At 49.9% G+C, this 14455-nt stretch overlaps 1 protein-coding gene across 2 annotated transcripts in view; it reads right to left on the bottom strand.

The window, feature by feature from the left end:
- SMG1 (SMG1 nonsense mediated mRNA decay associated PI3K related kinase) overlaps nucleotides 1–14455 on the bottom strand; it is a 51176-nt gene that overhangs the window by 22226 nt on the left and 14495 nt on the right. Inside the window, exons 20-36 of one of the 2 annotated variants that reach the window (XM_078600215.1) lie at nucleotides 14105–14313; nucleotides 11962–12161; nucleotides 11247–11411; nucleotides 10469–10623; nucleotides 9596–9738; nucleotides 8443–8662; nucleotides 7593–7702; nucleotides 6842–6995; nucleotides 6579–6738; nucleotides 5750–5876; nucleotides 4904–5194; nucleotides 4328–4497; nucleotides 2925–3048; nucleotides 2679–2823; nucleotides 2360–2498; nucleotides 1184–1444; nucleotides 517–703 (exon numbers count right to left, since the gene is read on the bottom strand). In XM_078600215.1, the coding sequence (XP_078456341.1) occupies nucleotides 517–703; nucleotides 1184–1444; nucleotides 2360–2498; nucleotides 2679–2823; nucleotides 2925–3048; nucleotides 4328–4497; nucleotides 4904–5194; nucleotides 5750–5876; nucleotides 6579–6738; nucleotides 6842–6995; nucleotides 7593–7702; nucleotides 8443–8662; nucleotides 9596–9738; nucleotides 10469–10623; nucleotides 11247–11411; nucleotides 11962–12161; nucleotides 14105–14313 (2960 nt within the window). The remainder of the gene's footprint in view (nucleotides 1–516; nucleotides 704–1183; nucleotides 1445–2359; nucleotides 2499–2678; nucleotides 2824–2924; nucleotides 3049–4327; nucleotides 4498–4903; nucleotides 5195–5749; nucleotides 5877–6578; nucleotides 6739–6841; nucleotides 6996–7592; nucleotides 7703–8442; nucleotides 8663–9595; nucleotides 9739–10468; nucleotides 10624–11246; nucleotides 11412–11961; nucleotides 12162–14104; nucleotides 14314–14455) is intronic. The other variant, XM_078600225.1, reaches the window with a different exon arrangement.

The raw sequence follows: 14455 nt of genomic DNA, 5'->3' as shown, positions 1-14455 counted from the left end.
GAAGGAACGTGTTATTAAGTGAGCATTTTACTGCCCTTTTGAGCACCCCTGCTGCTGAATCAGGCCTTAGCACGCTGCGCGGGTCGTGGGGTTTATATGACCATATTTTGCCACGCTGGTCAGTGAGGGTTTGTGAAGGCTGCGAGCGGAGATGCACGAACATAGACGTAGAAAAATTATGGATTTTGCCGACCTGCCCTCGGCTACCCACAACGCAGCCCTAAAATGGAGCTAACGTACTTGGCGATAGATCAAACGCTAATTGGCGATGTGGTAAATGCACTTGCAACACCTTCCATGGTAAATTTACACGCGTTTTCTTTGCGATTCTATAACGAGCAGTTTAAGACATTTATGGTCAACGCATTCGAGGTCTTAAAACAGGGAGGCCGCTCGTCCCGAACAACAGGACATCGGCAACGCACGGCAAACGCGCAATCACCCAGTCGTGCGACCGGTTGGGCTGGGATAAGCAGTCAGGATATGGGTGGCATTGGACGCGAACGAGAGGCTCACCGCGCCAGGGAGACGTGGGCGTGCTGGCGAGTCCGTGCTCCAGCTCCTCCCGCAGCTCCGCCGCGTGCTTTACCAGCAGCCGCAGCAACCGCAGCGTCGCCATAACGATGAGGTCATCTCCACTCTGCTGTCGGTTGTCCGGAGCGGCCGTAGGTGTCTTGGAAAGATCCTCTCCATTGGCCCCCACCTGTGTTCCACACGGGCACGCCATTATGTCGTGCTGCGATATTGCCCACGGCACAGGAAAGGTGAGGCAGGCGCCCGCGATGACTCAAGGGGAGAAACTTTATGAAGCGTGACACGAACACTCCTGGTTACGTAAAACTAATCACCCAGAATGCAGATTGATCCTGGGAGCTCAGCAGGTTTGATCCTGGATAGTGCTTGGATGGGTGACCAACATGCACAGCACGTGTTACAGGCAGCAAGATTACATTGTGGGTAGCAAAGCACAGACCAGAAAATGCTGTTGTTGTACTCATCTTCTATGCGCCCAGGATCATGCATCAGTTTATATCCGGTCAACAAATGACAAATGGTCTCGAGACATTTTTGATGACTGTAGAAAGTCTATGTAGCCACTTTTTGAAGTTAGTTTGGCAAATTCCCGCTTTCAGGAGATGGCAACCCTGACGCCAACCCATATGAGATGTGGATCACCGCGAACCTGCCCAGCGTTGAGCCTCAGGAAGATGAAGTAGGCACGGCAGGAGAGCTTGTAGAGGCCGAAGATGCGGCCTGCGACGGCGCGCCACACGGACAGGAGTCCGTCGAGCGCCGGTTCGGGGTCCTCGTCGGCCAGGGCTGGACATGCAGCCAGTAAACGGCGCCGCACGGCCCCCTCGCCCTCCCCTTCCGCGGCGCCCTCCACAGCCTCTGCGCCACCTCCCTCATCACTCTCGGGAGTCTGCACCGATAGCTCCTCATCCTGTGCAGTGGGGTGGCAGTGGCAGTGAATGCGAAGCCGCCAGCGAGAGGTGCGGAGGCAAAGCCGCCTTTACGAGGACAGTCTGACACGAAGGCTGATAAAGCCGCTCGTTATCCGAGTGTGGTTTAACAGGTTAGCTCACCTGCTGAGCAAACCTCGCACTGTTGCGGGCATCTCTAGGAGAGATCCTCAGCACGTGGTCTATCACGAAAGATCACACTTGTTTTATCAGATTCAGGCTTTGGAGCTATGGAGCTCTTTTTCACAGATGTCGAGTAGGGGAGGGTCAGCAAGTTAGAGATTTAAGGAGAGACCAAACAAGTTGGCCAGAGACCACTGCCTTCATGAGCCCAAGCGATGCACAATTACAGTAGAACCTCGGAGATCTAACGCACCAGAACTCGAACAAATCGGTGTTCGAACGATATTTCCGAACATTTTTTGCCCCGGAAACCGAACGAAATTCGGAGGTCGAACGGGCAATCGCGACTTGAAAGAACCTGTACGGCTGAGACGCGTATGGCCAGCGTGCATGACGCTTGCCCAGACCACCTTCCACTCAAGCCATCAACTCTCCATACGACAGGTAAAGTGAAGTTCAATGTTCATTTATTTCATTTATTCCATATATGTATTCATTTATTCCATTTATTTATTGTTTCTTGTTTTTTTGTATGATTTTATGCATGTAATTACTGTAAACTTCGTGTAAAAATGCTTTTGAGAGATTTATTGTGTCTGGAACCAATTAATGTCATTTACATTCATTCTTACGGGGAAAATTAATTCGGTGTTCGAACAAATCGGTGTTCCAATGGCCTTCTGGAACGAATTAAGTTCCATCTCCGGGGTACCACTGTATAAGACGAATCAACACTGCTGCTGGTGATGGTAATGCGCGTGTGGGACGGTCACCTGCAGGCCGGTGGCCCGGCAGACGGCCTGACCCAGAATGCTGTAGACAAGTGCCCTCTCCTCCTCTGGGATGCACGCCGGCAGCAGCGTCTCCACCTCCGCCTTCTCCGTGCCGAGCAGCGGGATGCTCGCCCCTTGGCTGCAAGACAATCACACACGCTCACTGTGGTGCACACACTCCGACCAGCACCAACAACCAGGGCCAGCTCGTCGATGACAAATACAGACGAAAGACTCTGCTGCTTGTGGGCCCATGGACCGGGCTGCCTCCGTAACAGCTGGAAGGGAGAGAAGAGTGTTCACTTGACTGTCTCGGCACCTGGAGTTGTCGACGACTTTTCGTCCCCAGCGATAGGCCCAGCTGCCCAGGGAGGCCCAGGCTTTAGCCGATTCAGGGGCGCGCATTGCCGTCAGTTGATAGAGCTGCCCCATGATCACGTCCGACTCCCCCACGCCCACGCTCACTGCAAAGAAAACAACCCGATGAAACTCGCCACACTCAGGTGTAAATTGAACAGCGTTCCGTTTCTCCGGCCACGTCGAGGTGAATTGAGAGTGCCGTCACCTGATGTCTCGGGCGTGAGGCGAGGGCAGGACGGCGCATGGTCTTCTGTGGGCGGTACCGCGCGACTCGCCTCCGCCAGCGCGGAGATGTTGGTGCCGAGCGGGGAGAGCGCTCCGCCAACCGCCTTTACCAAGACACACGAGAAAACTAAGCTATAACCTATTTTTATTTTACCAGGTAAGGCCCACTAAGCTATACAGCTCTTTTTCAGGAGCGACCTGCCCACAAAATGATAGTTCAACGAAGTGGATTATCATCGTGTGGAAATTTATATCAGCCAAATACTCTAAACGCATGTTTCCAAATGTGGAGGGGAAAACTGGAGGAGCCGCAGGCCTGGCTCACCGGCACGGAGCAGTGAGACAGCGCACATTGAACGAGTCGTGCAAACTCCAAATATTGAGGCGTCAGGGTCGAGATCGAACCCACGACCTACCAGGCAAGATAGTTAATATCTCGCCACTGAGAGCTTGTGTCACCCTGCCCAGGCATAGGATCCCTCACTTGAAGGGAAGAGCTCACCCGGTAATGTGGAATGCGTGAGAGATCCCAGACATGCACGCCACCACCCAAGGTGGCCGGGTGGTTACAAGAAGCCGATGCCGTGTAAAAGTACCGAGTGAGCACTGACAACATCACCGAGTTCAGATGCAGTTAACCCCCGCTCATGCGTAAGCTGGGTTCTTTAGTTTAGCGAGTTCACAGTCTCAGGCCAGACAAACAAAATATCAAATGAAACGTAGTTTATCACTTTCAGGATTAAAACGGTTTGTTTGAATACTATGTAATGAATATTCTTTGGAGACCATACATTCAAAAAGGTGTTCCCTTCGAGCATAAAGAGAGGCCTAATGAAGCAACTTTAATCATTTCGAACTACTTTGTGTTTAGTTTGTTGTCCGTCTTCCGCACCTCCGATTAGCACGGTTGGCTACGTACGGTGAGAAAGAAGTTCACAGTAAATATATACAGGTAGTCCCCGACTTACGATGGAGATGCGTTACGACGACCCCATCGTAAGTCGAAGATGGCCTCGCCTACCCAGGAGTCTTAGAGAATGGCGATAATTTAGCAAAACAGAGCAATTTACAGTACCGTACTGTATAAACTATATGCGTAAAGTACATCCCGGCAGCGTCCCAACGTAAAGTATCGTACCGCGTACGCTGCTGCGTTTGCCTGCCGCGCGAAATGTAAAATATCGTACAATTTTGTCATATCGCTATCGCCATCGTAAGATCGAAATATCGCAAGTCGGACCATCGTAAGTCGGGGACTACCTGTATAAGGTGGACTGCTTGGCTGCGATAGTTGCAAATACAAATTTTAAGCATTTTACAACAATATTACTCCAAGAGCTACGACTTAAATAAAGAGGTTTTTAAATATGTTGGTGAGGGCACCTCCAGCTGAGCCCGGAAGACCTGGCGCAGGTGGACCGAGGCCTCCTTCCAGTCGCCGTAGAGCCACTTGGTGAGGGTGAGCAGGGAGCGGGCGCAGGCCTGGCTCGCAGGCCCGGAGCAGTGCGACAGCGCGCACAAGCTCAGCATTTCCATGGCGCGAGTCGTTTGGCCTGCACAGCACACATGCGGAGCCACAGCGAGCACTCAGCGCCTTCACGTTTAAGAAAGCAGACCGAGTAAAAAGCTCTGAAATGATCGCGTGTCATAGGACACACACCCGTGCCAGTGTTGTTAACCTAAGCCATTTGGTTGCTAGATCGAGCAACTTTTGGGTTTCCCAAGCAGCAACATTTTTGTCAAAGCGATATACGACAAAGAGCGATTTTCTGCAATGAGAACACAATGCAGAATGAGGACACATCACCGGAATATATTAAGAGTGCTTCCAGTTTATGTGTAACACTTGGTAAATGGTATATTTACACTTTTTATAGGTTTGGGTCTAGCTAGCAACACCTGGCAAGTTATTGAGGCTCGTTTGGCGACTTTACGCTTCAAGAAGTTGCCGACACTGACCCATGCAGTACAGGAGTTTGGCCTTCTCAATGTCCAGCTCGGCCACCCATTTCTCCATGCCCCCGTGATCCTGCTTCAAAGTGAGTCCGGACAGGAGATCGGCCAGGTCCTGAGTGCCGGCAGCGATGACCTCTCCGGCCACACCAGCATCCATCCCTGCGGTGTTATTTGACGATCCGGCAGCCTGGGTCAGCAGCCGCGTCGCCAGCGCCACGTTGCCGCGCTTGCGCGCGAACTTAGCGGCGGTGAGACGCAGCCCCGTGACGTGGAGGTCCACCGGGATGGTGGGGCCTGCGGAGCGAGTAGAATAGAACGACGATCACTCTCTCATAGTAATAGGTGTTCACCCTTTCAACTGGTACACAAAAACTGACACCTTTATGAGGCATCATGTTTGCAATAACCACAACACAAGCAGTCAAAATGCAAACGAAAAGAAACAACTCTGATGATGATAATGATATGCACTGTCCTGAGTTGTTTCTTTTGTTTGCATTTTGACTGCTTGTGTTGTGGTTATTGCAAACATGATGCCTCGTATAAAGGTGTCAGTTTTTGTACCAGTTGAATGGGTAAAAACCTATTACTATATTTTTCCACTGGAGGTCTCAGTGATCATTCTCTCCTTACCTAGACCCTGGGTACAGAGCAACAGTTACAGGTATGAGGGCGACCACCATGTTTTTAAGAGTTCCGAGTAATTCACCATGAAAATCATCCGGAAAGCACCCAAGCTTCTACATTTCACCCTTCTGTTACTCCATCAACAGCTGCAGGCAGCCCATCACGATGCGACATCATGCCACGCCGAGCCGTTAGCAGCAGCGACGTGGAGCTCCGTCTGACCTGTGAGTGTGAGGTTGGGCGCCAGCGCTTGCTGAAAGGAAGCGTAACGCAGGGCCTGCAGCCACGGCCGCACGTCCTGCTGCTTGCAGGACTTGCGCACGCGCTCGCTCACAGGCACCAGGCACTCCTGCACAGGCACACACGGCCACGCGTGGCCACACACCGCAGTTATACCAGGGCTATTGTAAGGACATGTTAACACTCACCATCTGTCATGTAAGTATCGGCCATAGTGTTATAGTGTACAGAGCAACAGTTACACAAGAGCTACAAATTTGGACACAGTGCTGCTATAGTTATCATTCCTACATTACTGACCATTTGTAGATTTAACACTGATAAATGTTGGTTGTCACGAACAATTAAGATAGGCCTCGAGTTAAACTAGTTACAACGCTGCACAAACGAACAGCTGGGTATAAAGCAGAGTCAGCGAGACGCAATGAAAGTAAAACAGGCCGGTGAAGAGTCAACTGAGCATTGTAAGGTATTCCACATTTTGCGTGTAATCATTTACAGTGGCGAGATGTTAACTACCTCGACTCTTATACAGGACGTGGGTTTTATCCCAACCCTGACGCCGGTATATTTGGAGCTTGCATTTATCTGGGTCCTCCAGTTTATCCCTCCACATTTAGAAAATTTGGCTGCTATGCATTTCCACACGATGATGAATATTCACTTTGTTGAGCTATCATTTTGGGCCAGGTCACTTTCGAATAACCAAATAGCTCAGTGGGCCTTACCTGGCAAAATAAAAATAATTTATAATTGAAGAGTTTTTTTTGTAAAAAGTGTCAAAAGGGTAGAAACAAAGTGGACACCCCACCTTGGTGCCCATCTGATTGGCGATGGTGTTCTGCAGGCTGCTTGTGGAGTAGAGCTGCAGAGTGGGGAGCGCCGGCAGCCAGGGGCGCAGGCTCAGCAACGACAGTCGCAGCGGCGTCACCGTGAGCTTGGCCGTCTGCTTCAGGTACTTGGACACTTGCCTGCGGCGGCAGAGAAGCGGCAGGGTTTAGGGCTCGGCGTTCCACGGCATGGATCGTGGTCTCCGCGTGGGCCCACCCTGCGAGTGTCGCGTCGCAGACTCACTCTGTGACAGCCGCGAGGTGGCCCTCCTGCTCCGCGCCATCGGACCGCGCGGCACCCATGTAGCACGTGGCCGCGCGCATCAGCTGCGTCTCCACCGCCTTGTGCAGCTCCGTCGGGTCCGGACTCAACACGCTCGGCAGCAACTTCTTGAAGTCTGTGCACGCACACGACATTTTTAGGAAATTTTCCTCGATTTTTTCCACAGTGTGCCGTTTACTACGTGTCAAAGCATTCGTTAGGGTCTCTCGTGCTTTAGACAATGGTCCACAAAAGCGGACATCACAAAGTTACCTCTGTAAGGGGCAGTACTTTCTCACCTACCCTGCCACAAAGTTTCATGTTTTACACGTTTCCACATGCGTGAAACCGATATTTTCACAGCTGGAATTTAGACCAATTAAGTACAGAAGCACATTTAACTTGTTGTTCTTTTTGCAGTTATTGGTGACCGGGTTGAGACCATCAACGCACTGCTCGAGAAAACCTGGTTTAACCACGGGCTGCAATCGAGCCCAGGTTCTCAGCGATGCAAGCTCTGCACTCTGAGCCACCACACCCACTCAACCCCACACACTTAACTTTTATAGATTTTTCTAAAACTCAATCTGGCACTACCCTGATTTGTACAAATTCAGTGGTGCCATTTTAATGCTTTCATGATGTGTATATGTACGTTGAACTTCTTCCACACCATACGTAGCCAACCGTGCAAATCGGAGGTGCGGGGGAAGGACAACTAATGTGCCCGTACCCATCTTTTCCTTGACGGTTTTGGGCGTGATGCTCAGTCCTTCTCCGGGCAGAAGATCCAGTTGCTCCCGACATCCGGTGAAGTCCCCGTCTTCAAAACGGCTCAGGGCACTGTGCGGTCCATACACAACCGCAAGTTCTAAAATAACTAAAAGCGCGAACCTACGTTTTGCTTACAAGACAAACCTCACTGGCTGTGTCGGGTGGTGGAGGGTTACGACACATTTATACCTACGCGATCTAACCAAAAAACCTTTATTATGAATTGTTACAAATTTTTTCCAATATTTAGGGTTCCACTCCAAAAGAACGGTCACGATATGCAGAACGCGAAATATCTGCTTACGTTCTCAGCTTGGGGACACGATATACGGCAAGTTCTCGCTCGGCACATTTTTCACAGCACGGCGTTATCGCTATAACACTTTTTTTTCTCTATTAGGGAACACTTTGGCACAACCACCGGGAACGCGATGAGCGGTCAATGACCAACTACTTTCTTGAGCTGTGCAGCAAAACAGTGTGGGAATGGTATCCGCGTGAAATTACATAATACGCAGCGTACCCTCATCTCAGTTCTTTGCCCCGCAATTAGATGAACTGAAGATTGATTATATAAACCAAATGTGATTACATTTTGCATAGTTTTTATTTATGCACCGGAATGTTTGTATCTTAATTCCTTCGCGTAACGCATTTTCGCTTCACACGGCACTTTTCCGGAACGCGTCTACCGCGTTAAACGAGGAATTACCGCATCGGCTATAACAGCAGCATCCATAACCCGGCAAACTGACGCACCCCCCACCACTCCTCGCCAGTATCCCCACGCTAAAAAGACGGCGTTGTACCGAATGTAGTTCATGTCCACTTTGAGGGCCAGGGCAGCTGCAGTGCTGGGCTTGAGGGCGGCCGCGCTGGTTTGCCACTCCTGCACGGCTTGCCAGTCGGACAGCGCCACGTAGCACTCTGCCGTCCTGCTCGCCAGGTACCCGACCATCTCCCACGGCGGCTCGCTCGGTTTAGTCAGCACGGTCTTCTTGCCTTCGCCTGAAACGGCAATGCGCATGCCTAGAGCAGCAGCAGCCACACAGTGAAGGCTTAAACAAACGAATTCTCTTTGGCTTTTCGATTACCAAGTTGATATGTATGTTGAACTTCTTTTGCACCGTACGTATCCAACTGTGCTAATCGGAGGTGCGGGGGAAGGACGACAAACTAAACATAAAAATACGTAGATAGATGAGCAAGCGTAAACACAGTGAGCTTTATCTTAATGTTTGTTTCAATTTAAAGCTTTCGTGACTGCAGGGATTCATATTCTTGGTTCTTTCGGGAAAGTCACGTAGAAGGGAAATAATAAAATAATAATAAAACCGCCACTTTTTTCAAATTTTCTTGCTGTGGTTTTCACACCTGATGATGATTGCTTGTGTTGCAATCGAAACGTCGTGAGAATTGTAATGTTTTTTTTAATTCCCCTTCTACGTGACTTTACCGAAAGAACCAAGAATATTAATGTTTGTTACTTAACTTGATCTGTTTACATTCCCTATGGCCACCAAGTTTCATGGCACTCTAATAACAAGTCCTGTCAACTCATGATTATCCAGGATAATGTGGGAAGTGGCCCAAACAACAGATAATGCACACAAATTTAAATTAGGCGATAACAGTTTTTATTGTTTTCCTACGCAGAATGGGATGAAGATGTCGAATGCGATGTCTCTTGTATTTTGTTACTTAAAGTGATCCGTTTACTTACGATCCAACACGTTTGCGGTCACGTGGGCACTGAATCACAGACCCTCGATAAGTGGTGAACAGCTAATAACAGCGCATATGTAATCATAATTTGTTAATTTTTCACAAGCACGGTTAATCCGAAACCCGTATAATCCACTCACGCAAAATCGAGAGTTAACATACACACGTGTAATATATGCGTGTGTACACGTGTAATGATTGCACAGCGTTCATTTGTTGGTGCTAGTGCTGAAGTACCATTGGTCGTGTGCTTAGGGCTCGTCGTGCTGGTGCTTGGATTGGCCAGCCGTAGCACAGCCTTGTCCAGGCCCCGGATGCTGCAGTCCACCCCGGTGAGCAGGCACACCTGCTCCTGGTAGTCCATCGCTGCCTTCTCAAAGCTAAACGCAAAAATTATATAGCGTTATTCTTACACTCACTCTTCAATTGACAAAATCAGACACTCTTGCACAGGTCTGCAAAGTGTTTATGTAATCACACGCCAGGCTTTATTTGAATTTCCACTTTCATTTACGTTAAACTTATTTCGTACCTTACGTAGCCAACTGTGTTAATCGGAGGTGCGGGGGAAGGACAACCAACTAAACACAAAAAGCAGTTTTATAGAAAATAGTTTTCAAATCTAGATTTAAAAGTGCATAGCTCCAGTAGATACCTAATATCGGACGAAAGAGCTTTCCAGATGGCCACAGAAGCGCATCTGAAAGCGCGCGATGCAGTGACCATCTTTGTTCGATAACTAGCCAAAAGCCGCTGGCCAGGATGACCGGAGTTTGCGTGATGGTTTATGCTCCTTGACGAGGACGGCAATGTATAGTGGTTCATTTGTGGCAAGCACTTTGTGTGTAATGAGTGCGAGCTTATAATGTTTTAGTTCAGCAACTGGAAGCCAATGCAAGCTCGACGAGCACTCGACGGACAAGGCCGGATCTCTTTGCTGTACCCATTGATATGTTGGTGTTCACCAAATTCTGTTGCCATTTCTTTGAGGTACCAAAGACTGGCCAAACAGCTATGCCAAAACGGCCCCTTCTCAGGGCCATTCGACTCAAAAGGAACCATGGAGTGTAAATGTCAGGCCCAGTGTGGGGGGGGTGGTGGCATCCTCACCGGCCCTCTGCATGCAGCGCCACCGTGCCGATCCACTGTAGGTTCTTGGCAGCGAGGCCAGCGCACCACACCGCCATTCCCGTGATAGCGTCAGGGCAACGCAGGTCCCGCAGGGCCTCCACAACCATCATCACCGCCGACTCAAACTCGCCTCCCTGCGAACGTCGCACAACCAGGGCCACAACGATGTACAAACACAGCAGCTCAGCATTAGCGTCACTTGTCACTTATAACCATGACACGAACCCTGTCCTCAACTTAAATATTTACTTCATCACCATCATCTTCAGCCGTAATCTATCCACTGCTGGATTAGAGTCTCTCCAAGTCATCGCCAGGCCTCGTGCTCCGGCGGTGCAAGAATCACACGATCCGTTTTCATCGCTCCATCTCTGTGGTGAACGAACCTCCCGGGCACGAGCTCTCCTTTATCTGCCGCTGTCGTTAATTTGGACCACTCGCCATTATTCCTTTTCATGACATGTCTGGCCCAAGTCCACTTATTTAAAATATGAATATATTTCAGTATTAAATATAGTTATCTATCTATTCGTTTCCTGTATTGTTTGTTGTAACTTGCTCACCCGCCCCCACACTGAGCATCTGTGAAAAAGCTTCATACATAGCTAATCGCATAAACATCCAGGAGGGGAAGCTAGTTAACAAATGAGTTTCACTATTATCAAGACTCACATAGGGAAATCGCTTACCAAGCGCTAACACGTAGCCAACTACGGAGCAGTGTACAAGTTCCCTCATGCCCCCGTTGTCGCATCACCTGTGTGGTGCCGCCGGCCTTCATCTCAGCCAGCAGGTGGTAGCCATGCCGCACCGTGACGGCCGGCTGTCCCGCCAGCAGCCCCACGCGCATTGCCGCCAGCCGGATCCGTGTCAGCCAGTCCTGGCAAGTCTGCCGGTTCGTGAAGAAGAACGTCCGGATGGCCTACACGCACGCGGCAGAAGTGTCCAACGTGGTGAATGTGTGGGGCCAGCGGAAAGCATGCCTTTCCGTAGAGTTGCAGCTCAAAAACTTAGAGCAAAAGACCAGATTTGTTGATAAAACTGTACATAAACATGCACACTCCTTTTCTGAAGCCACCGGTTTCCCATGCCGTGTGAGACATGGGGGATATATGACCATACTTCACCGTGCTGGCCAGTGCTCGATGGTGAAAGTGGGCATCATAGAAGTGGGAGCATAGAGGTAGAGTACCATAACAGATGTGTTCCACTGCTCTCTGCTGGTCACAATGTAGCCTCAACAACCACCAGTGCATGGTGGTCGCCCATTGAAGGACTATCCATTCTCAACCCTGCTTATCAACTAAAAGCACGATACCAGTGATGTCACAAATGCCAGCCCATCACACACGTGGAGCGGGATTTATTTTTCCCCCACCTATTGTCCCGTTGTACAATTAGCGGAGTAATTAGATAACCGGTGTATCGCTCGATTACATGTTTCTCTGCTGCACACAGAATGCAAGTGTTACCTTAGGCGGGGGCATGAGGGCGGAGGCACAGCCCTCGTAGGCGTTGTACATCAGCTTCTCCAGGGCCTCAAGGTAGTGCAGCAGCAACGTGAGCCGAAGCTGCGAGTTGCTGTGGCCTTCGTCGGCCTCGGCGTGCGTCCACGAGCCGCCCCCGTCGCCCTCGGGGTTCAGAGCCACTCCGGCGAGGCTCCGCACAGCTCCTGCAGCCCCCCCACGATTCATCGTTAACCATGTGGGATTACGGAACGTCTCAACGCTACCGCATCACCCAGACGCCGCACATACACATTTGTAGTAATGCTTATGACTCGTTGACACCGGAGTTGGAGGCACACTTGTTTATTTGAATACCAACTTTGTGACATACACAATTGAGGGGGTATCGGCCCCCTCACCCGTCTATCTGAGGACACACCTCTAGGCTAACCTTAGCCTGCCTCTGAGTCCTCCACTAATGGGCTAGGGGAGGCTATCTTGGCCCGACACTGGTCAGTCGGGCCCGGTACCCAGAGTCCAGACCAGCACTGGCTCTGGCTCTGGTACCACGCCACTGGCTCGAGCCTGCGCGGTCCTGATAAGGACGGCGTACCAGGGGGAGTCCAGGGCTCTATCTCAGACGTCTTCCGCCTCCTCTTCTTTAGCTAAACATCACTCCCGAGCCCCCCGATACATTCCCCTTTTATACACCCCCCTCCCTGAGGGGTGGGGCCCCGGGGGATCGTAACGTCCGAAGCGCGGACGTCGTAGAGGGCACCTGCCCGTGCACTGACGTAGCCCCGCCTACTGTGCTTGTTTACCATAGGCTGCCATGCATAACGGGCTCTCTGTAACAGCCCTACACATTTACGACGACGATTGTGCTGATCGAAGTGGTAACGGTGGGAATTATAGTATGTATAGTGATACACTGGCTATCTTACAGTCAAGGTGATCAATGACGATTATAGTCGTGGGGTTGATGATGATGATGATGATAATAGTGATATTGACGGTTATTATGCTGACCAAGGTGATGGTGAAGGTATCGATTATAAATGTGCTGGGTTAATTTCACTGGGACAGTGGGTAATAAAATCAAGAAGGGGAGCAAGATATATTTTGTAAGTGTTGATGTTCAACTTTTCATCTCCAATTAGCACGGTTGGCTACGTGCAGTGAGAAAGAAGTTCAACATACATAGCCGTAACAAACCTAAACACTTAAGTAGACACCCAAAGACTTGCGTGTGTGATGTTGCAAGATGACTCGTCAAGAACTGCGCGATTACGGTATGCGTAATGACGCCATCGCCTTGACTTCCAAATATAATCCTCTTAGCTGGTTGTTATTGCCACGTTTTGGACAACCCTCTCGTCAATTTCACCGGTTTTGAATAGGGCAATTCCATAACAGCAACACTTTATACTAACTTTTCATTCACGGTGGATCATCTTTACGAGTAATCGTGACTCCACTTTCCTGACAGATGGACAGGGATGGTGCATAAATATGTTCTACCCGAGGTGGAAAGCATTAAAAAGATACCAGCGGAAAGAAAAAAACCGACTGAGGTCTGCAGTAAATGAAAAGCACACTGAAATACAAGTGTACTATAAGTAATAATCAATATAATCGGGGCAGTAACGTGGCCTCGTAGCAGCCGGTTCCACAGCTTGTTGCAGAAATTCACGGGGGGAATCCAGCGGCCGCCCTGATTAATATTGCGGGTGTAATAACCACAATAATAATAATTAGTTTGCTTCACGGTGGACGTTAAAGATAGTCTGAAGTCATTCGAAAGAGAAGGCCATTTGTCTGCTGGCGTCAGGGTTCAAATTTGCCATATTCCAAAATCACCCAGAAAATTATCAATTGGCACTATACAAAGCAATCACCACCCCCTACTGGCAGACCAATGCCCCAGGTCACTCTTGCAAAAGATGTATATTGAACTTCTTTCATACCGTACGTCACTAACCGCGCTAATCAGAGGTGCGGGGGGAAGGACAAACTAAACGCACAAAAAACATTTCTAAAGATATAAGTTTTCAAGATACTTTCCTGGCCTCTCGAGTTTTCACCTGATTAAACAAAACACTTTTGAAAAACGATTTAAAAAGAACCGGCGATGCGCCACGGGACCACTTGTGGAACGTGCGCTGACCTTCGATGGTCTGGAACGTGTCCTGCGCGCGTCCAAGAGGTGTGCGCAGCTTGGAGAGAACTGTGAACTGCGCTGCCTCCCACACGGCCCACAGCCACAGAGCCGCCTCGCAGCGCAGCAGCCGCTGCTGCTGCGTCACGCCGGCACGCACCTCCACCTTGTCCTGCCGCTGGCAGCTGTGATACAACCGCTCGAGCCACGGGTCCTTCCTGGAGCCGACAGTCCACGCGCAAGGGGAAGAAACGTGGGAAAGATTGAGAAACAGAACAAGCTGGATATGAGCACACAGCTTGAGAGTCAGTTCACTTATATCCCAAGTGTGTGTAATGCAAATAAATGTTGTTTATATAA

Source organism: Lampetra planeri, chromosome 1, assembly GCF_965212315.1.
Source record: "Lampetra planeri chromosome 1, kcLamPlan1.2.h2, whole genome shotgun sequence".
NCBI classification, from domain to species: Eukaryota; Metazoa; Chordata; class Hyperoartia; order Petromyzontiformes; family Petromyzontidae; genus Lampetra; species Lampetra planeri.
The sequence above is the reverse complement of the archived record's forward strand: the minus strand, read 5'-3'. Positions and strand labels throughout refer to the sequence as shown.